Raw genomic sequence first — 17996 nt, 5'->3', positions numbered from 1 at the left:
ATGCAAACAAGATCTAGGGTAACAGGGAGAAGGGGACTGTGGGTAAAAGCTTAGCCCAAGAGTTTTTTGGCTGGGACAAGCTTGTTATAAGGCTGACTCGGTTCCGAGGACGGAACAGACACCCATCAGTAAGGAATGAATGAAGATTAACAACATCAGATCAGCGTTTAGAACCAGAGTACAGAAAGCATTTATTAAGATTCAGAAAACACTTTTGTCTTAAATAGTGTTGACATTCAAAGTCTCGATACTTTTTTAGAGAAAAAAAGCACTTACTGAATTTTAATTTTTTTGCATACTGGTACTTGCACTGCATTTGTTCTAGTAGTTTTCTGGCTTTCTAGCACCTACAAGATTATATTTAGATATTTGTGATGCATTCACATGGATTTTCTTTTTTTGTCAGTAAATGAAAATGCAACTTGAGATTTATACCTTAAAACTAAATAAGAAGGTCTCTCCTAATCCTACCAGGAAGATCTACGCATGACTAGTTCGCTTATTTAGTTCAAAAGACCGTGTAAGAAGAGCATGCATGGTTCTCATCTTCTGATGTTAACTACCATAAAGCATATTACACTTGCAAACAAATTATCATACGCAACAGAATACCCTCTCCCAAAAATTGCGTGGGAGAATTCTTCCCAAACCAGATTCCCAACACTAAATCATTTATATTTCAGATACATAACAGTAAGACATTATTCCAGTGTAGGCAATACTGGAGTTACCCAAAGCCGTTGACAAATTATCATCACACTAAAGTGGCTTACTGTTTAGAAGTGAATCACAATGCATACAATTTACACACACTTAAGTCGCTGATACAAAGTTCATGATAACGACAATGTTAAAGTGGAAATTTAACAACATTGTTAAATTTTAAATGCAACATTCTTACTTCATCAGAGGCAGAACGCAGACACTGGACAGCAGCTTGTTTCTTCATTTCCTCAAGAGATAGATCTGAACTTTTTTTCTTACTTTTTCCCCATCTCTTCCCAACTCCCTTTTCCCAGCCCAAGAAAATGTCATTTTCCTATTAAAAAAAACAAATAAATAAATACAATAAAACCTGGATATATGCATGACACATTTACACCAATCAGAGTCTACTTTAGCACCTTTACCAACCATACCCACAAATCGTGATGCAATAAAAGTTTTGTACTCACCATAACATCCCATATGTGTTGCCGATCTTCATTCTGCTTCAACTAATGGGTTTGGATCAGATCCATCGGATCAGACTCTGCCGATGCTACAGCTCACAGCCAACAGATCTCTCGAGCTTCTTCCTTACCCACAATGCACCCTGCCATTACCTCAGATCTTGTTTGCTGCTACATTAATGTAGAAGAATGAAGAGAATTATGGAAAGCCATATCCAGAGTCATACATACATATAAGCAAAGCTATTCAGAGACCATGCAATACTCGTTCCTCCAGAAGTCATGGACGGGGGGTAGGTGGGGGGGGTTTAGAAAGAATGAAGATCGACAACACAGATGGCACGTTATGGTGAGCACATAACTTCATTATCTGATGTGGTCAATCTTCGTTCTATCCTTAACAAATGGGACAGCATCCATAACTACTTGCATCCATGGCCGACTCGAAGAAGGATATTCCTCGAGCACCACAGATCCAAATGATGGCCCTGCCTTTCTGGAGACCAGATTCAATTTATAATGAGTGAAAAAAGGATGAGGAGTGGCCAAAGTTGCTGCTGCACAGATGTCCTAGACTAAAAAAATGTGGAAGTAGACACAGATTGTGCAGTTGCGTACACTTGCCATAAATGTAGATGTTCGAGTGTATTCACTGTTGCAGTCATCACACTTGGGTTATCTGTTGACAGGTAGCCCTCAGTCGGCCTGAATACCAGAGTCTTCGGATTTCTGCATCAGATGCTGTTGCCTCTTCCATGATGTCAGGTCGTCAGGGGGTATAAAACATGCAGCCAACACTATTACATCAGTTTTTCTTGCCCCAGATGTCAGCTGCCCCCAAAATAGGAAGCAATTACAAGGTGTGGAACACCTGCAGTAAAAAGTAAATACCATTGACATAAAATATGGACAAAAAAGTGGTTAGGTAAAACGTATAGAAAAGTCAAAGGGCTGGAGGGAGGGTAACCAAGACTGTAACATTGAATAAACTCTAACATCTAAATTTATGGTAAGTGTACACAACTGTACTATGTTCTTTGTGTTTCACTGTTGTAGTCATCACACTTGGGTTGATTCCCTAAGCTGAGGAAGGGTGGAGGCAGTCAAGAAGTATTAGGGCTGGCTAGCAGGCCTTGTAAGACTGCAGTAGCAAATCCAGCTCTGGAGTTATAAGATAGGCAAGTGGTAATGTTTGGTGAAGGTGTGTACTGAACTCCAGGCTGCAGCTTCCAGGATGTCCCTGGTAGGGACTCCCCTAAGAAATGCTGTAGAGGTTGAGGTAACCCTAGTGGAATGGGTTCTGATCCCCTGTGGGGTAGGTTTTCCATGGTGCTTGTAGCAGAAATGGATACAGGGTGTTATCCATTTGGAGATGGTTTGTTTTGAAATGGCCTTGCCCTCTGCCCCTGTAGCAAAGCTGACTAGCAGCTGGTCAGATTTTCTGAACGGTTAGTCCTGTCAAGGTAGAACCTAAGCTGTCTGGGCACGTCCAAGGAGTGCAGGATCCTTTCCCCTTTATTCTGAGAATTAGGAAAAAATCTTGTAAATGGATGGATTGGTGTAAAGGAACACTGGATACCACCTTGGGCATAAATGATGGGTTAGTCCTGAGGGAAACCCTGTCCGCATGGAAGATAATGAAGGGTTCCACAGCCATAAGGGCCTGTAACTCAGACACTCTTCTTGCTGAAGTGATGGCTAGAAGTAAGGCTGTTTTCCAAGAGAGGAATTTTAACTCTGCTGCAGCAGGCTCAAAAGGGGGAAGCGTGAGCTTCTCTAGTACAAAGTTAAGGTCCCAGGCAGGAGTGGGAGCTCTCCTCGGGGGTCTTAAATTGTTAGCTCCTTACAGGAACAGTTTGACCAGAGGGTGAGAAAAGAGGGGTGGCTCAGTACTGAAATGAGCTGAGATGGCAGAGGCATGAATCTTAATGGATGAGAAGGACAGGCCTTTGTGGAGCAGCTCTGCTAGATGATCTAGGATTTGAGGTAAGGTGAGCACGGCTGTGTGCTTTCCCTGAGACTTCCAAGAACAGTATCTTTTCCACTTTTCTGAATAGGCTTTCCTAGTACTAGGCCTCAAGGATGACATCCAGCACCTGTTTGCTGAGGGTTGCTGGCGATGTATTCAGGGAATAAGCCAGGCTGCTAGGTACAGGATTTGCAGCTGAGGATGCAAAATCTGGCCCTCCTGCTGGGACAGCAGAGAATGGGTCTGATGCAGGTGCCAGGGTGGCACTGTTGTCAGACTGCATAAAAGTGGCTACCAGTGCTGGTGTGGCCAGTCTGGTGCAATAAGGATTGTCCTTGGCCTGTCCAGTTTGATCTTGGGTAGTACCTTCGAGAGGACGGGCAGAGGGGGAAAGGCACAGATTGAGATGTTTTCCCATGTAAAGGATAGGGCATCCACTTTCCATGCTTGGCTGTTGGGAGTTCTGGTGCAACATTTGCTCAATTGATGGTTCTAGGGGCAAGCAAAGAGGTCCACCTCTGTTGTCCCCCACCTGTGGATAAGAAGCTTGAATAAATTGGGTTCCAGTTTCCAATCGTGCGGGTCCATTAGATTTCTGCTTAAGTCGTCTGCCAGTGAATTTTGTTTGCCAGGCAGGAACTGAGCTTGCAGGTGCACTTGGGTTGCTCAAGGCTGTGTTGCACAGAATCATGGCAAACCCACAGAGTGGGTAGGAATGAGTTCCCCCTGCTTGTTTAGGTACCACTAGAGTTGTCCTGGATGGATATGTTATTTGAAGGCTGTCAGTGCATTCTGTACAGCTAACATTTCTTTTTGATTGATATGCAGGTGCATTTGTCCAGGGCTTCATTTGCCTTGAGTGCATTTGCCTGCCATGTGAGCCCCCCCATGCATAGTCTGATGCTTCTGTTGTCTGGGTTTGGGTGGCAGGGGGTTGAGTGAAAGGGAGTCCCTTGTTGTGGTTACAGGCCTCTGCCCACCAAAGGAACTCTGTCGTTAGACAAGGAATGATCAGAATCACTGTTTCCAGGTACTAAGAATGCTGACACCAGAGACTTAAGTATCACTGAAGTTTCCTCATATGCAGTCTTGCATATGGAATTAGGAGAATGGATGAGGCCATGAAGCCTAGGGCTTGCAGTATTCTTCTTGCAGATAGCTGGGTTTGGGTGGCCAGTAGTTTGAAGTAATTTGTCAAATAAACCTGCTTTTCTGGAGTGAGGAATGCCATCTCGGAAGTTGTGCTCAAGCTTGCTCCCAGGAATACAATTTCTGGGCCGAGTACCAGATGTGATTTATTTTCATTGATGGTATACCCCAGAGAAGTTAGGAATCTCTTTACAAATATCAGGTGCTGAAGTAGCAATTCCTGACTGTCTGCCTGAATCAGGCAATCATCCAAATATGGGTAAATTTGAATGTTTCGCTGCCCGCCATAAGCAATGGCTGGAGCCAGGAAATTTATAAATACCCTGGGCGCAGCAGATACGCCAAAGGGAAGTGCAGAGAAAGTACAGTTGTGTACACTTACCATAAATGTAGATGCTCTAGTGTATTCACTGTTGCAGTCATCACATTTGTGTTATCTGCTTGCAATAGCCCTCAGACGGCCTGAATAACAAAGACTTGGGTCCTGCGTCGGTTGCTGTCTCATCTTCCATGACGTCAGGTAGTCAGGGGTACAAAGCATGCAGCCGACGCCATATCAGTTTTTCTTGCCCCAGATGTCAGGTGCCCCCCTTAATGAGAAGCATTTAAAAATAAATATACAAGGTTATACCTACAACAAAAAAGCAAATACAGCAAAAAGCTTTTAAGTATAGTACAGGAGAATAGAGGTATAGCCAAAATAAGTCATCACAGTTAGGTAGATTCCAAAAGCTAAGGATAGGAGGAGGAATTTAGACAGCATTAGGACCAGCTATAAGGCCCTGCAAGACTGCAGTGGCAAAGCCAACTCTTGATTTAGAGAAAATTGGCAAATGGTAATGCTTGGTGAAAGTATGTACAGAACTCCAAGTAGCAGCTTCAAGATGTCTCTGGTAGGGACACCTCTGAGAAAGGCTGTAGAGGTAGATGCAGCCCTGGTTGAATGGGGTCTAATCCTCTGTGGGATAGGTTTTCCATGGTGCTTATAGCAGAAATGAATGCAATGGCCTATCCATTCAGAAATGGTTTGCTTTGAAATAGCCTTCCCCTTTGCCCCTGCAGCAAATGCCACCAGCAGTTGTTCAGATTTTCTTTGAGGTTTAGTCCTGTCCAAGTAAAATCTAAGTTGCCTGTGAACATCTAAGGAGTGCAGTATCCATTCTCTTTTGTTCCGTGGATTAGAAAAGAAGGTTGGCAAATAAATGGACTGATTAAGAGCCACACTGGATACCACCTTGGGCATGAAAGAGGGACTGGTCCTGAGGGACACCGGGTGACATGAAAGATGATGAAAGGTTCCACTGCCATAAGGGCCTGTAATTCAGATACCCTTCTTGCTGAAGTGACTGCAAAAAGGAAAGCTGTTTTCCAAAAAAGGAACTTTAACTCTGCAGTTGCAGCTGGCTCAAAAAGGGGGAGAGTGAGTTTTTCCAATAAAAAATTAAGGTCCGAGGCTGGAGTTGGGGCTCTCCTGGGTTGTCTTAAGTTTTTGGCCCCTCTGAGGAACTGCTTGAGCAGTGGGTGAGAAAAGAGGAGTGGTTCTGTGTTGTAATGAGCTGAAATGGCCTAGGAGTGAGTTTCGGAAGAAAAGAAATGCCCCTGTGAAGCATCTCAGTTAGAAGAATCTGAGGTAAATTGGGTGCTGCTATGGCCAGCCCTTGAGTTTGGTTCCAGGAACATAATCTTTTCCATTATTCAGCATAAGATTTTATAGTACTAGGCCTCCTTGCCTCCAAGATGACATCCAACACTTGTTTACTGAGGGATGGTAACGGAGAAATTAGGTAATCAGCCAGGCTGTCAGGTTCAGGGTTTGAAGTTGGGGGTGCAGAATAGTACAGTTATGTACATTTACCATAAATGTAGATGTTCCGAGTGTATTCACTGTTGCAGTCATTCCATTCGGGGTAATATGCTGGCAGGATTACCCTCAAGTCGGCCTGATTAACAAAGTCTTGGGTCCTGCGTTGGTTGCCGACCCTTCCTCCATGACGTCAGGTCGTCAGGGGTATAAAACATGCAGCCAATGCCATTACATCAGTTTTTCTTGCCCCAGAAATCAGGTGCCCCCCAAATGGGGAGCAAATAAAATTAAAAACATCTACATTTATGTTAAGTGTTCACAACTGTACTATGTTCTTCATGTTTCACTGTTGCAGTCATTACATTTGGGTAGATTCCCAAAGCTATGGTTGGGTGGAGGGAATTATACAGCATTAGGACCAGCTATAATGCCCTGCAGGACAGCAGTGGCAAAGCCAGCTCTGGATTTAGAGAAAAGTATTAAATGGTAATGTTTGGTGAACATAAGAACTGAGCTCCAGGTAGCAGCTTCTAGAATGTCCCTGGTAGGAACACCTCTGAGAAAGGCTGTTTAGGTAGATGCAGCCCTGGTGGAATGGGATCTGATCCCACTGGGGGATAGTTTTTCCATGGTGCATATAGCAGAAACGAATACAATGGCTTATCCATTTGGAAATGGTTTGCTTTGAAATAGCCTTTCCCTTTGCCCCTACAGCAAATGCCACCAGCAGTTCAGAATTTATTTGAGATTTTGTCCTACTTAAGTAAAATCTAAGTTGTCCGTGCACATCCAATGAATGCAGAATCCGCTCCCCCTTGTTCTGTGGATTGGGAAAGAAAGTTGACAAATGAATGCTCTGATTAAGAGCCACGGTGGATACCACCTTAGGCATGAAGGATGGACTGGTCCTGAGAGATACCCTGTCTGCATGAAAAATGATGAAAGGCTCCAATGCCATAAGAGCCTGTAATTCGGACATCCTTCTAGCTGAAGTGACTGCTAAAAGGAAAGCTGTTTTCCAGGAGAGAAATATTAAGTCTGCAGTAGCAGCTGGCTCAAAAGGAGGGAGAGTGAGCTTCTCCAATACAAAATTGAGGTCTCAGGCAGGGGTAGGTGCTCTCCTGGGTGGTCTTAAGTTTTTGGCCCCTGTGAGATACTGCTTTAGCAGAGGATGAGAGAAGAGGGGAGGATCTGTGTTGTAATGAGTTGAAATGGCTAAGGCATGGATTTTTATGGAAGAAAAGGACAGGCCCTGGTGAAGCATCTCAGTTAAGTATTGTAAAATCTGAGGAATGTTGGACACTGCTGTGCTTATCCCTTGAGATTGATTTTCTAGTACTAGGCCTTCTCGCCTCCAAAATGACATCAACACAGGTTTGCTGAGGGATGCTAAGGGTGAATTTAGGTGATTAGCCACGCTGCAAGATTCTGCAAGATTCAACGTTTGGAGCCAAGTGTGCAGAATTCAGTTCTGCTGAAAAAGTAAGTAAGGTGTCTGAGGCAAGCGCCACGGTGGAAGGTTCATAGATTGGTACTAAGCTAACTGCCCTTGTGAGCCATTTTAAGCCTAGCCAATTGTCCACATTGCGCAGGAGTGGGTACCAGTGTTGGCGAGGCCAGTCTGGATCAATCAAAATAATTTTTGGTTTATCCTGTTTGACTTTTAGAAGAACTTTGGAGAGCAGAGGGAGAGGGGGAAAGGCATAGACTGATGGGTTTTCCCAGCTGAAGGACAGAGCATCAACTTTCCAGGCTTTTTTGTGATGAGTTCTTGTGCAAAATTTGTCCAACTGAAAGTTCTGGGGTGAGGCAAAAAGATCTATGTCTGGGCTCCCCCATTTGCATGTCAACATGAAAATCCATGGTTCCAGTTTCCATTCGTGTGGGTCCATGAGATTTCTGCTTAGTTCGTCTGCCAGAGTATTCAGTTTTCCTGGCAGGAATTGAGCTTGTAGTTGTACATGATAGGTCAAGGTCGTGTTCCACAATGTCATGGCTAGTCTGCAGAGGGGGTAGGAGTGTGCACCCCCCTGCTTGTTTATGTACCACATAACCATAGTGTTGTCTGTCTTTATTAATTGCCCTGGATAAAGGTAGTCCTTGTAGGCTGTCAGTGCATTCTGTACAGCTAGCATTTCTTCTCGATTGACATGAAGGTGCATTTGATTTGGGCTCCATTTGCCCTGAATGCACCTGCCTGCCAGATGTGCCTCCCAAGCATAGTCTGATGCATCTGTAGTTAGGGTATGGGCGGAAGGGGGTGGTGTGAATGGCAGTCCCTTGTTTTGGTGGCAGGCCTCTGCCCACCACAGGAACTCTAGTTGCAGGCATTGGAATCATTGTTTCCAGGCTATGACTATGCTCACCAGTACCAGCTTAAGTACCACTGAAGTTTCCTCATATGCAGTCTTGCATATGGAATTAGAAGACTGCAGGAGGCCGTGAACCCCAAGGCTTGCAGTATTTGCCTTGCAGAAAGCAGGGTTTTTGTGGCCACCTATTTGAAGTACGTCACCAAATGAATTTGCTTCTCTGGAGTAAGGAAAGCCATCTGGGCAGTTGTATTCAAGCTTGCACCCAGGAATGTAATTTTGAGAGGGTACCAGTTGTGATTTCTTTTCATTTATAGTGTACCCTAGACAAGATAGAACCCTTTTTACAAACGCCAGATGGTTTAGAAGAGTGTCCTTGTTTTCTGCCTGAATTAGACAATCATCCAGGTATGGATATATTTGAATATTTCTTTGCCTGCAAAATGCAATTACTGGAGCCAGGCACTTTGTAAAGACCCTGGGCGCAGTAGATAAACCAAAGGGCAGTGCAGAGAACTGGTAATGCAAGTAGCCTGATTTGAAGCGGAGGTTTCTTCTGCAAGATTCCCTGATTGGGATATGCAGGTAAGCGTCTTTAAACCTAAAGTTGCCAACCAGGCATCTTTGCCTAGCATACGAAGTAACTGGTGAAGAGTCAGCATCTTGAATTTTGGAATGTCCAGAAAGGTGTTTAGAGTAGATAAGTCCAGAATTGGACGCCATGATTTGTCTTTTCTGGGTACCAGGAAAAGTCTGGAATAGAAACTTTGTCCCTTGGTTGAATAGACCCCATGCTCATGAGGGAAAGCATTTGTTTCTGGGCCTCTGCCCACTGATTTGGGGGCAGGTCTGACCATCTGTTTGGCATTGGTAACGTGTGGAAATGAAATCTGAATCCATAGGATACTATATTTAAAACCCACTTGACCTGAGTTATAAGTTGCCAGTTTCCTGCGTGAAGAGCCAGTTTTCCTGCCAAAGGGGCGGCTAAAAGGTAAGTGCTTGGTAAGTGTAAAGGGAAGTCATTGAGACTGCTTACCATAGGGAGGTGTCTTGTTGTTTTCAGATTTGGAAGAGGAGGCACCCCATTGTTTGTTCTGAAAGTCCCTTGTGACTGAAACCTGGAGCCTTTGGAATGTCTGGGTTTGACTTGTGTAGCTCTCGAAGGAACTGGAAAGGACCAGTTCTTAGTAGGCCAGTGCCTACTAAATCTTTGAGGTTGCACTTGAAAGAAATCGTATACAGTTTGCATAGATTTAGCTTTATCTTACATCTTTTTTAAAACTTATCCATCCTTATTACCAAACAGAATATCCTGTTGTAAAGGAGCATCCGACAATTTTGCTTTAACATGATCAGGCAGATTTTGCTCTTTGAGCAAAGCATGCCTTCTTAGCACAGACCCAGTTACAGCAGGACCTGCAAGAGGCCTCCAAAGAATCAAAACCACAATGCAAAGTATGCTTTCCAACTTGTTCAGCTGAATGCAATAAATCCTGTAAATCTTTGTTTTCCACACAGTCAGAAATTAACATAATTTTCTGTTTAAGCAGTCCCATGATATGTTGTTGATATTTTAGTATATGAAATTGACAGTTTAAAGCCCTGATTGCCAGGGTTGCAGAAATGTAAACCTTCTTACCCCATCTATCCAGCACCCTGGAATCTCTATCAGAAGGGGGAGGATTTTTAGCAGTAGAAGCCTTAATGCCCTTGGGACCCTGAGAAATGGTTTCAGGTTCTGCAACAGGATTTTTGAAAAGGAATTTGTGGGAGTCAGGAACTCTGTAGTATCTGGCTGGCTTACAAGGAGCCGAAGGCAAAGAATCAGGAGCCATACTAGATTCTGAAAAAACATCAACAATGTCTAAAACAGGAGGTATATAGCCAAAGGCCTATGCAGAGGAAGAAAAAAATCCCTAAGTCTCTTTTTAGATTCAGAGTAATCCTGACTTTCCCAGTGGAAATGTTCCCTAAAGGTATGTAAAGTTTCCCCCAAAAGAAAAATCCTCAGGGCTAGAAGCAGAAGGAATTGAATCTTCTGCATCAGAGTCCTCATAAGTAGGTATAGACAATTCCTGTTCATTAGAAGAGTTCAGAAGATTCACAATCAAGGTCTTGCCTAGGCCTCTTAGAAGGGGGGGGGGGTTGGCAACCGCTGATCAGAGTAATTAAATCTTCAGCCATATTGATAATTACTTTTTTAGGCATAGGGGCCTGCACACGTGGCCCAGGCATTGTTTTTTTAGGCACAGGTCGAGATTTTGGCCTTCGTTTTGAAGATGGCGTCGGTCTAATATACAAATCTGTAGGCCTGAAAACACCCTCAGAAGCTCAGGACCCATCCAAGGCAGAGACATCCGCGTGTTCCACAACTGAAGCATCTCGCAGCAAACTGGACTCCGAATGAGTCTCAGTAGAGGCCTGCGAATCAGAAGTAGCGGGAATCAGGGGCTGCGAAAGCGCCTCACTGAAAACCGGTGAACTGGCGACTGGCTTAGGAGAAGCATCGTTGGCAGTTTTGGACCTCAATGGCCCGTCTCTGTCTTTTTCATTGCGTTTTTTAGGTATTCCGGTAGTCTGCTTGCTAACCAACGACATTTCTGGATAATTCAAGCCTGAGCCAAAATAATTAGAAGCAAAAATGTACCGATGTTTGATAGTGCATTGATTAAATAAAGCACAAACCGACAGCAAGGTACGTTGTTGTCAGGGCCTAGGCAAGGAATGCAGTACAAATGAAAATCCTTATGAGGTTATTTGCTTCCCACAATTAATGCAATTATTAACTTTTACTGACATCGGTAAGGTGCAAGAAAACGTTTCCCCAATGGGGTACTTAGCTTTTTGGTTGAAGACTTCAGATCTGAAACTCAAACGAAAATTTCAGGAGTCGGCTGACCAGCACTTGCGGACTGCTTCTGCTTCAGGCACCGCGCGGCAAGAAAGACTGATGTAATGGCGTTGGCTGCATGTTTTATACCCCTGACGACCTGACGTCATGGAGGAAGGAAGAGCAACCAACACAGGACCCAAGACTTTGTTAATCAGACCGAAGGCAACCTGCCAGCAGATTACCCCGAATGTAATGACTGCAACAGTGAAACACGAAGAACATCTTGCTCCCCTGCTGAGACAGCAGGGTAGAGGTCTGAGGTAGGTGCCATGGGGCCAGCTGTGACACTGCACAAGAGGGGGTACCAGAGTTAGCGTGGCCAGACTGGTGCAATCAGTATCATCCTTAGTTTGTCCTGTTTGATCTTTAGTAGTACCTTGGAGAGGAGCGGCAGAGGAGGAAAGGCAAAGACTGATAGGTTTTTCTAGCTGAAGGACAGAGCATCTACATTCCAAGCTTGTTTGTGGGGAGTCCTTGTCCAGAATTCTTACAATTGGTAGTTCTGGGGGAAGGCAAACAGGTCTATATCTGGAATCCCCCATTTGTTTCTCAACATGTTAAATATCTTTGGTTCCAGTTTCCACTCGTGTGGGTCCAAGAGATATCTGCTTAGTTTGTCTGCCAGGAATTGAGACTGTAGGAGCACTTGGTAGCTCAAAGCTGTGTTCCACAGAGCCATGGCTAGTCTGCAGAGAGGGTATGAGTGGGTTCCCCCCTGCTTGTTTATATACCACATAACAGTGGTGCAGTCAGTCTTTACCATTAATTGCCCTGGAAAAATGTGGTCCTTGAAGGCTGTTAGAGCCTTCTGTACAGCTAACATTTCTTTTTGATTGATATGCAGGTGAATTTGACTTGGGTTCCATTTACCCTGAATGCACTTCCTTGCCAAGTGAGCCCCCCATGCATAGTCTGATGCATCAGTTAGGGTTTGGGTGGCAGGGAGTAGAGTGAACGGTAGTCCCTTGTTTTGGTGACAGGCCTCTGCCCACCAAAAGAACTCTATCTTTAGACAAGGTATGACAGGAATCATTGCTTCTAGATCCTGAGAATGTTGACACCATAGGCTTTTTAGATACCATTGTAGTTTCCTCATATGCAGTCTTGCATATGGCATTAGGAGAATGCAGGAGGTCATGAACCCCAGGGCTTGCAGTATTTTTCTTGCAGATAGCTGGGTCTTTGTGGCCAGTAGTTTGAAGAGGCTGTCAAATGAGCTTGTTTTTCTGGAGTGAGAAAGACCATCTGGGAAGTTGTGCTCAAGCTTGCTCCCAGGAATACAATTTGTTGGCAGGGTACAAGATAGGAATTCTTTTTGTTTATGGTGTACCCCAGAGACGTCAGCCATTTCTGTATAAATGCCAGATGATTCAATAGTATGTCCTGGCCTTCTTCCTGAATTAGACAATCGTCCAGGTATGGCTATATTGGCATATTTCTTTGCATGCAAAATGCAATGACTGCAGCTAGGCACTTTGTGAATACCCTGGGCGCAGTAGATAAGCCGAAGGGCAGTGCAGAGAAAGTACAGTTCTGTACCTACCATAAATGTAAATGTTTGAGTGTATTCACTGTTGCAGTCATTACTCTTGGGTTATCCTGCTGGCAGGCTACCCACAGTCGGCAAGAATTCCAAAGTCTAGGTACAGTTGCTGTCGCCTCTTCCCTGACGTCAGTGCGAAAGGGGTACAAAAGATGCAGCAGACGCCATTTTCTTCAGTTTTTCTTGCCACAGATATCAGGTGCCCCCAAATAGGTAGGTTGAAAAAATATGTCAATAAAAATGCATGTACAAAAATAACATTTCCTTCATCTACAAGCAAATACACCAAATAGGCTGTATAGGATAGAGAAGTGCAGATAAATCCCAGCAAATAAAAGGGGGATGGTGGGTGGGTAACCTGGCTGCAACAGTGAATACACTCGAACATCTACATTTATGGCAGGTACACAACTGTACTATGTTCGTGTTTCACTGTTGCAGTCATTCTTGGGTTGAATCCCAAAGCTGAGGTTGGGTGGCTGGGCTATATAGGATTAGGAGAGGCTATGAGGCCCTGCAGAACTGCAGTGGCAAAGCCTGCTCTGGACTTAGAGTAAAGAGGTAAAGTACAGTTTTGTACCTACCATAAATGTAGATGTTCGAGTGGTTATGCTGCTGCAGTCATCACACTTGGGTTATCCTGCCATCAGGCGGTCCCTCAGTCGGCCTGAATTCCAAAACCCTGGTCCGGCGTCGTTTGTCGTCGCTTCTTCCCTGACATCAGTGCAGCAGGGGTATAAAAGAGGCAGCCGACGCCATTTTCTTCAGTTTTTCTTGCCCCAGATGTCAGGTGCCCCAAACTGAGAAGGCAAAATGAGAAGCTTGCAAAACATACCTTAGTACAAAACAATGGTACTAGTTGTAAGCAAATACACCATATAGACATGGCATCCCAAAGGTTGAAGTACATGGAGGTATAAGAAAAGCCTTGTTAGGTAGAGGGGATGGAGGAAGGGTAACCTGGACTGCAGCAGCATAACCACTCGAACATCTACATTTATGGTAGGTACAAAACTGCACTATGTTCATCGTGCTATGCTGCTGCAGTCATCACACTTGGGTAGAGTCCCAAAGCTATGGATGGGTGGTAGGAGCTAAACTGGGTTAGGTGCAGCTAAGATGCCTTGCAGAACTGCAGTGGCAAACCCAGCTCTGGTTTTTGAGTACAGAGGAAGGTGGTAATGCTTGGTGAAGGTGTGCACTGAACTCCAGGTAGCTGCCTCCAGAATGTCCTTTGTTGGGACTCCTCGGAGGAAGGGTGCTGAGGCTGCTGTAGCCCTGGTAGAGTGAGACCTAATACTAGCAGGCACTGCTTTCCTGTGGTGTGAGTAGCAAAAGCGGATGCAATGTGCTATCCATTTGGAGATGGTCTGTTCTGAAATAGCCTTTCCTTCTGAGCCTGGTGCATAGGATACAAGGAGTTGGTCTGATTTTCTGAAGGCCTTTGTCCTGTCCAAATAGTAACGTAACTGTCTGTGAATGTCCAAAGAGTGAAGGAGTCTCTCTCCTTTATTCTGTGGGTTTGGATAAAAGGTGGGCAAGTGTATGGTCTGATTCAGAGCCACACTGGATACTACCTTTGGCATGAAAGAAGGTAAAGATACTCTGTCCTGATGGAAAATGATGAAAGGTTCCACTGCCATAAGTGCCTGCAGTTCTGAGACTCTGCGTGCTGAGGTGATAGCCAGCAGCAGGGCTGTCTTCCATGACAAGTATTGAAGCTCTGCTGTAAAGGCTGGTTCGAAAGGAGGAAGTGTTAACTTTTCCAGAACAAAATTTAGATCCCAAGTTGGAGTAGGTGGTTTTCTGGGGGGTCTTATATTTTTTGCCCCTCTGAGAAACTGCCTTAGCAAAGGATGAGAGAAATTGGGAGGAACATTATCATATTGAGCTGAAATGGCTGAAGCATGGATCTTTATGGATGAGAAAGAAAGGCCTTTGTGTAGCATCTCAGTTAGATATTGGAGTATGTGTGGAATATTTGGGATGCCAGGATTTAGGCTTCTGGCCTGGCTCCATACACAAAATCTTTTCCATTTGTCTGAGTAAGTTTTTCTGGTGCTGGGCCTCCTGGCCTCCAAAATGACATTCTGGACGTCCTTTGAGAGAAGTGTTGTTTGATAATTTAAGGTATTTTCCATGCAGCTAGATTTAAGGTCCTTAGCTGACTGTGAAGGATCTGAGAGTTTTGTTGGGTTAACAGCAGAGGGAACTGATGTAAGATCCATGGAGGGCTGTGAGTCAAGTTTCATAGTAGTGGGTACCAGTGTTGACGTGGCCAGTCTGGGGCAATGAGGATCATCTGTGGTATCTCTCATCTGGTTTTCAGTAATACCTGGGTGAGTAGAGGCAGAGGTGGGAAGGCGTAGACTGACAATGCTGTCCAACTGAATGATAGCGCATCCACTTTCCAGGCCAAGGGATGGTAAGTCCTTGTGCAAAATTTTTGTAGCTGGCAATTGTTGGTTGAGGCAAACAGATCTATGTCTGGTGGTCCCCACCTTTGAGTTATCATTAAGAATACTTGTGGGTGTAGTCTCCACTCGTGAGGGTCTGTCAAATTTCTGCTTAATTTGTCTGCCAAAATGTTTTCTTTTCCTGGCAGGAATTGTGCTTGCAGCTGTACTTGGTAAGTTAATGCTGTCTTCCACAAATCCATTGCCTGTCTGCATAGTGGGTAGGAGTGCGTTCCTCCTTGTTTATGTGCCACATAACTGTGGTGTTGTCCGTCCTTATTAGAAGTTGTCCTGGATGCAAAAGGTCCTTGAAGGCTGTTAGTGCATTTTTTACAGCTAGCATCTCCTTTTGATTGATGTGAAGTTGCCTTTGGTTTGCAGACCATTTGCCCTGTATGCATTGTCCTGCCATGTGTGCACCCCAGGCGTAGTCTGATGAATCTGTTGTCAAGGTTTGGTTTGGTGGAGGTGAGACAAAAGGAAAGCCCTTGTTTGCTTGGCATGCTTGAGCCCACCATAGAAACTCTTTTTGAAGGTAGGGAATGAGAGTTATAGTTGCTTCGAGGCTGTGTCTGTGTTTGGACCATACACTTTTTAGGTACCATTGTAGTTTTCTCATATGCAGCCTTGCATATGCAATTAGTTGAATGCAGGATGCCATGTACCCCAATGCCTGCAGGAATTTCCTTGCAGTGAGCTGGGTAGAAGTTGCCATCTTTTTGAAGTACTGAGCCAGTTGTTTTTGCTTGTCTGGCGCGAGGTAAGTCATCTGGGCCGTTGTATTCAAGCTGGCACCCAGGAAAATTATTTCTTGTGAGGGTATTAGTTTTGACTTCTTTTTGTTTACTGTGTACCCTAGGCAACTTAGCAACTTTGTTACAAATGCCAGATGCTGTAGTAGGATGTCTTTGCTGTCCGCTTGGATCAGGCAGTCATCCAGATATGGATAAATTTGTATTCCTCGCTGTCTGCAGTATGCAATTACTGATGCCAGGCATTTCGTGAATACTCTGGGCGCAGTAGATAAGCCAAAGGGGCAATGCAGAGAATTGATAATGCGTTGTGCCTGCCAAAAATCTGAGGTATCTTCTGCAATCTTGTCTGATAGGGACATGCAAGTATGCCTCTTGGAGGTCCAACGTTACCAGCCAAGACTCCTTGCCCAGCATGGGAAGAAGCTGCTGTAGTGTGAGCATTTTGAATTTGGGAATGTCCAGGTACGTGTTTAGAATTGAAAGGTCTAAGATGGGTCTCCAGGCTTTGTCCTTTCTTCATACTAGAAACAGTCTTGAGTAAAATCCTTGACCTAGCTCTTTTGCAGGTACCTTTTGAATTGCTTTCATGTTCATGAGAGCTGAAATTTGCTTTTGTGCCTCTGCCCATTGGTTTGTTGGCAGATTTGGCATGCCTCTCATTTGTGGTAAAGTGTGAAAATGAAATTTGTAGCCTCGGGTAATAATATCCAGAACTCATTTGTCCTTTGTTATGATGTGCCATTTTTTTGGGAAAAGAGCCAGTTTTCCTCCTAGAGGTGCTGCCTGGGCAATTTTGCTTGGCAGGCGAAGTGGGAAGTCATTGAGTTTGTTTTCTGAAGGGTTGAGATCTGTCGTCTCCAACTCCGAGTTGTTGTTTGCCATTGTCTAGGCCTGAAGGTACCCTGTGCCTGGCCTCTGCCCCTAGGGTGTCTGTACCTGCCCCTTTGGGGTCTGTTTGAAGCAGGAAGGGACCAGTTTTTTGATGGCCAGTTTCTGCTGAAGCGAGGAGGTTGTACCTGTAAAAAATCTTTAACTGTTTGCATTGATTTTGCCTTTTCTTCCATCTTCTTTAAATCTTCCTCTGCTTTGACACCAAATAACGCATCCTTTTGCAGTGGAGCATCCAGTAAATTTGCTTTGACATGTTCTGGTAAGGCCTGCTCTTTTAGCCAAGCATGTCTACGTATTACAGACCCTGTGACTGCTGCTCTACATGAGGCCTCCAAAGAATCAAAACCACACTGCAAGGTATGTTTTCCCACTTCTTCAGCTGCATGCAACAAATCTTGCATCCCTTTGAAATCTAGTTGATCTGTTTGAGGGATCATTTTCTGTTTTAACTGAGTAAGCAAGTACTGCTGGTATTTAATCATGTGGAATTGGCAGTTTAATGCCCTCATGGCCAAAGTGGCAGAGGTATACACTTTTTTCCCCCATCTTTCTAATGCCCTGGAATCTCTTTCCGCAGGTAGTGGATTCTTAGCAGTAGAGGCCTTAACCCCTTTGGGACCCAGGGAAATGGTTTCTGGGTCTGCAGCAGGGCTTTTACATAAAAACATGTGAGAGTCAGGGACTCTATAGTATCTGTCTGGTTTAGGTGGTGCTGGAGGTAAGGAACCTGGATTTAGACTGGATTCAGTGTAGACATCATCCAGAATGTCTAAAATGAGAAGTTATGTACCTACCATAACGTTCCATGTTAGTTGTCTTCTCTCACCTTCTTTCTTGTTGGATGGGTTCGGAGCCGATCCTCGGCTCCAACTCGGCCACTTACTAAAGCTAGAGAGCTAATTTTACCGGCTCGAGGCAACCCTATATCCCATGATGCTAGGCGATAACTCCCCAGATCTCGTTTGGAAGCTGAAAAACCTGGCATAGGCCAATAAAACAAAATCCTCCAACTGGAAGGAGGAGGAAGAGGGATAAAAACCCCCAAAGAT

The 17996-nt window shown here is 44.5% G+C and overlaps 1 protein-coding gene across 5 annotated transcripts in view; it reads right to left on the bottom strand.

Moving 5' to 3' along the window:
- KIAA0232 (KIAA0232 ortholog) overlaps positions 1 to 17996 on the bottom strand; it is a 1643611-nt gene that overhangs the window by 1183292 nt on the left and 442323 nt on the right. For all 5 annotated transcript variants that reach the window (XM_044062835.1, XM_044062830.1, XM_044062834.1 and 2 more), the window contains exon 3: positions 902 to 1039. In XM_044062835.1, the coding sequence (XP_043918770.1) occupies positions 902 to 1039 (138 nt within the window). The remainder of the gene's footprint in view (positions 1 to 901; positions 1040 to 17996) is intronic.

Source organism: Protopterus annectens, chromosome 2.part1 (genome assembly GCF_019279795.1).
Source record: "Protopterus annectens isolate FY-2018-M chromosome 2.part1, PAN1.0, whole genome shotgun sequence".
Taxonomy (NCBI): domain Eukaryota; kingdom Metazoa; phylum Chordata; order Ceratodontiformes; family Protopteridae; genus Protopterus; species Protopterus annectens.
This window is presented reverse-complemented; position numbering and strand designations above follow the sequence as displayed.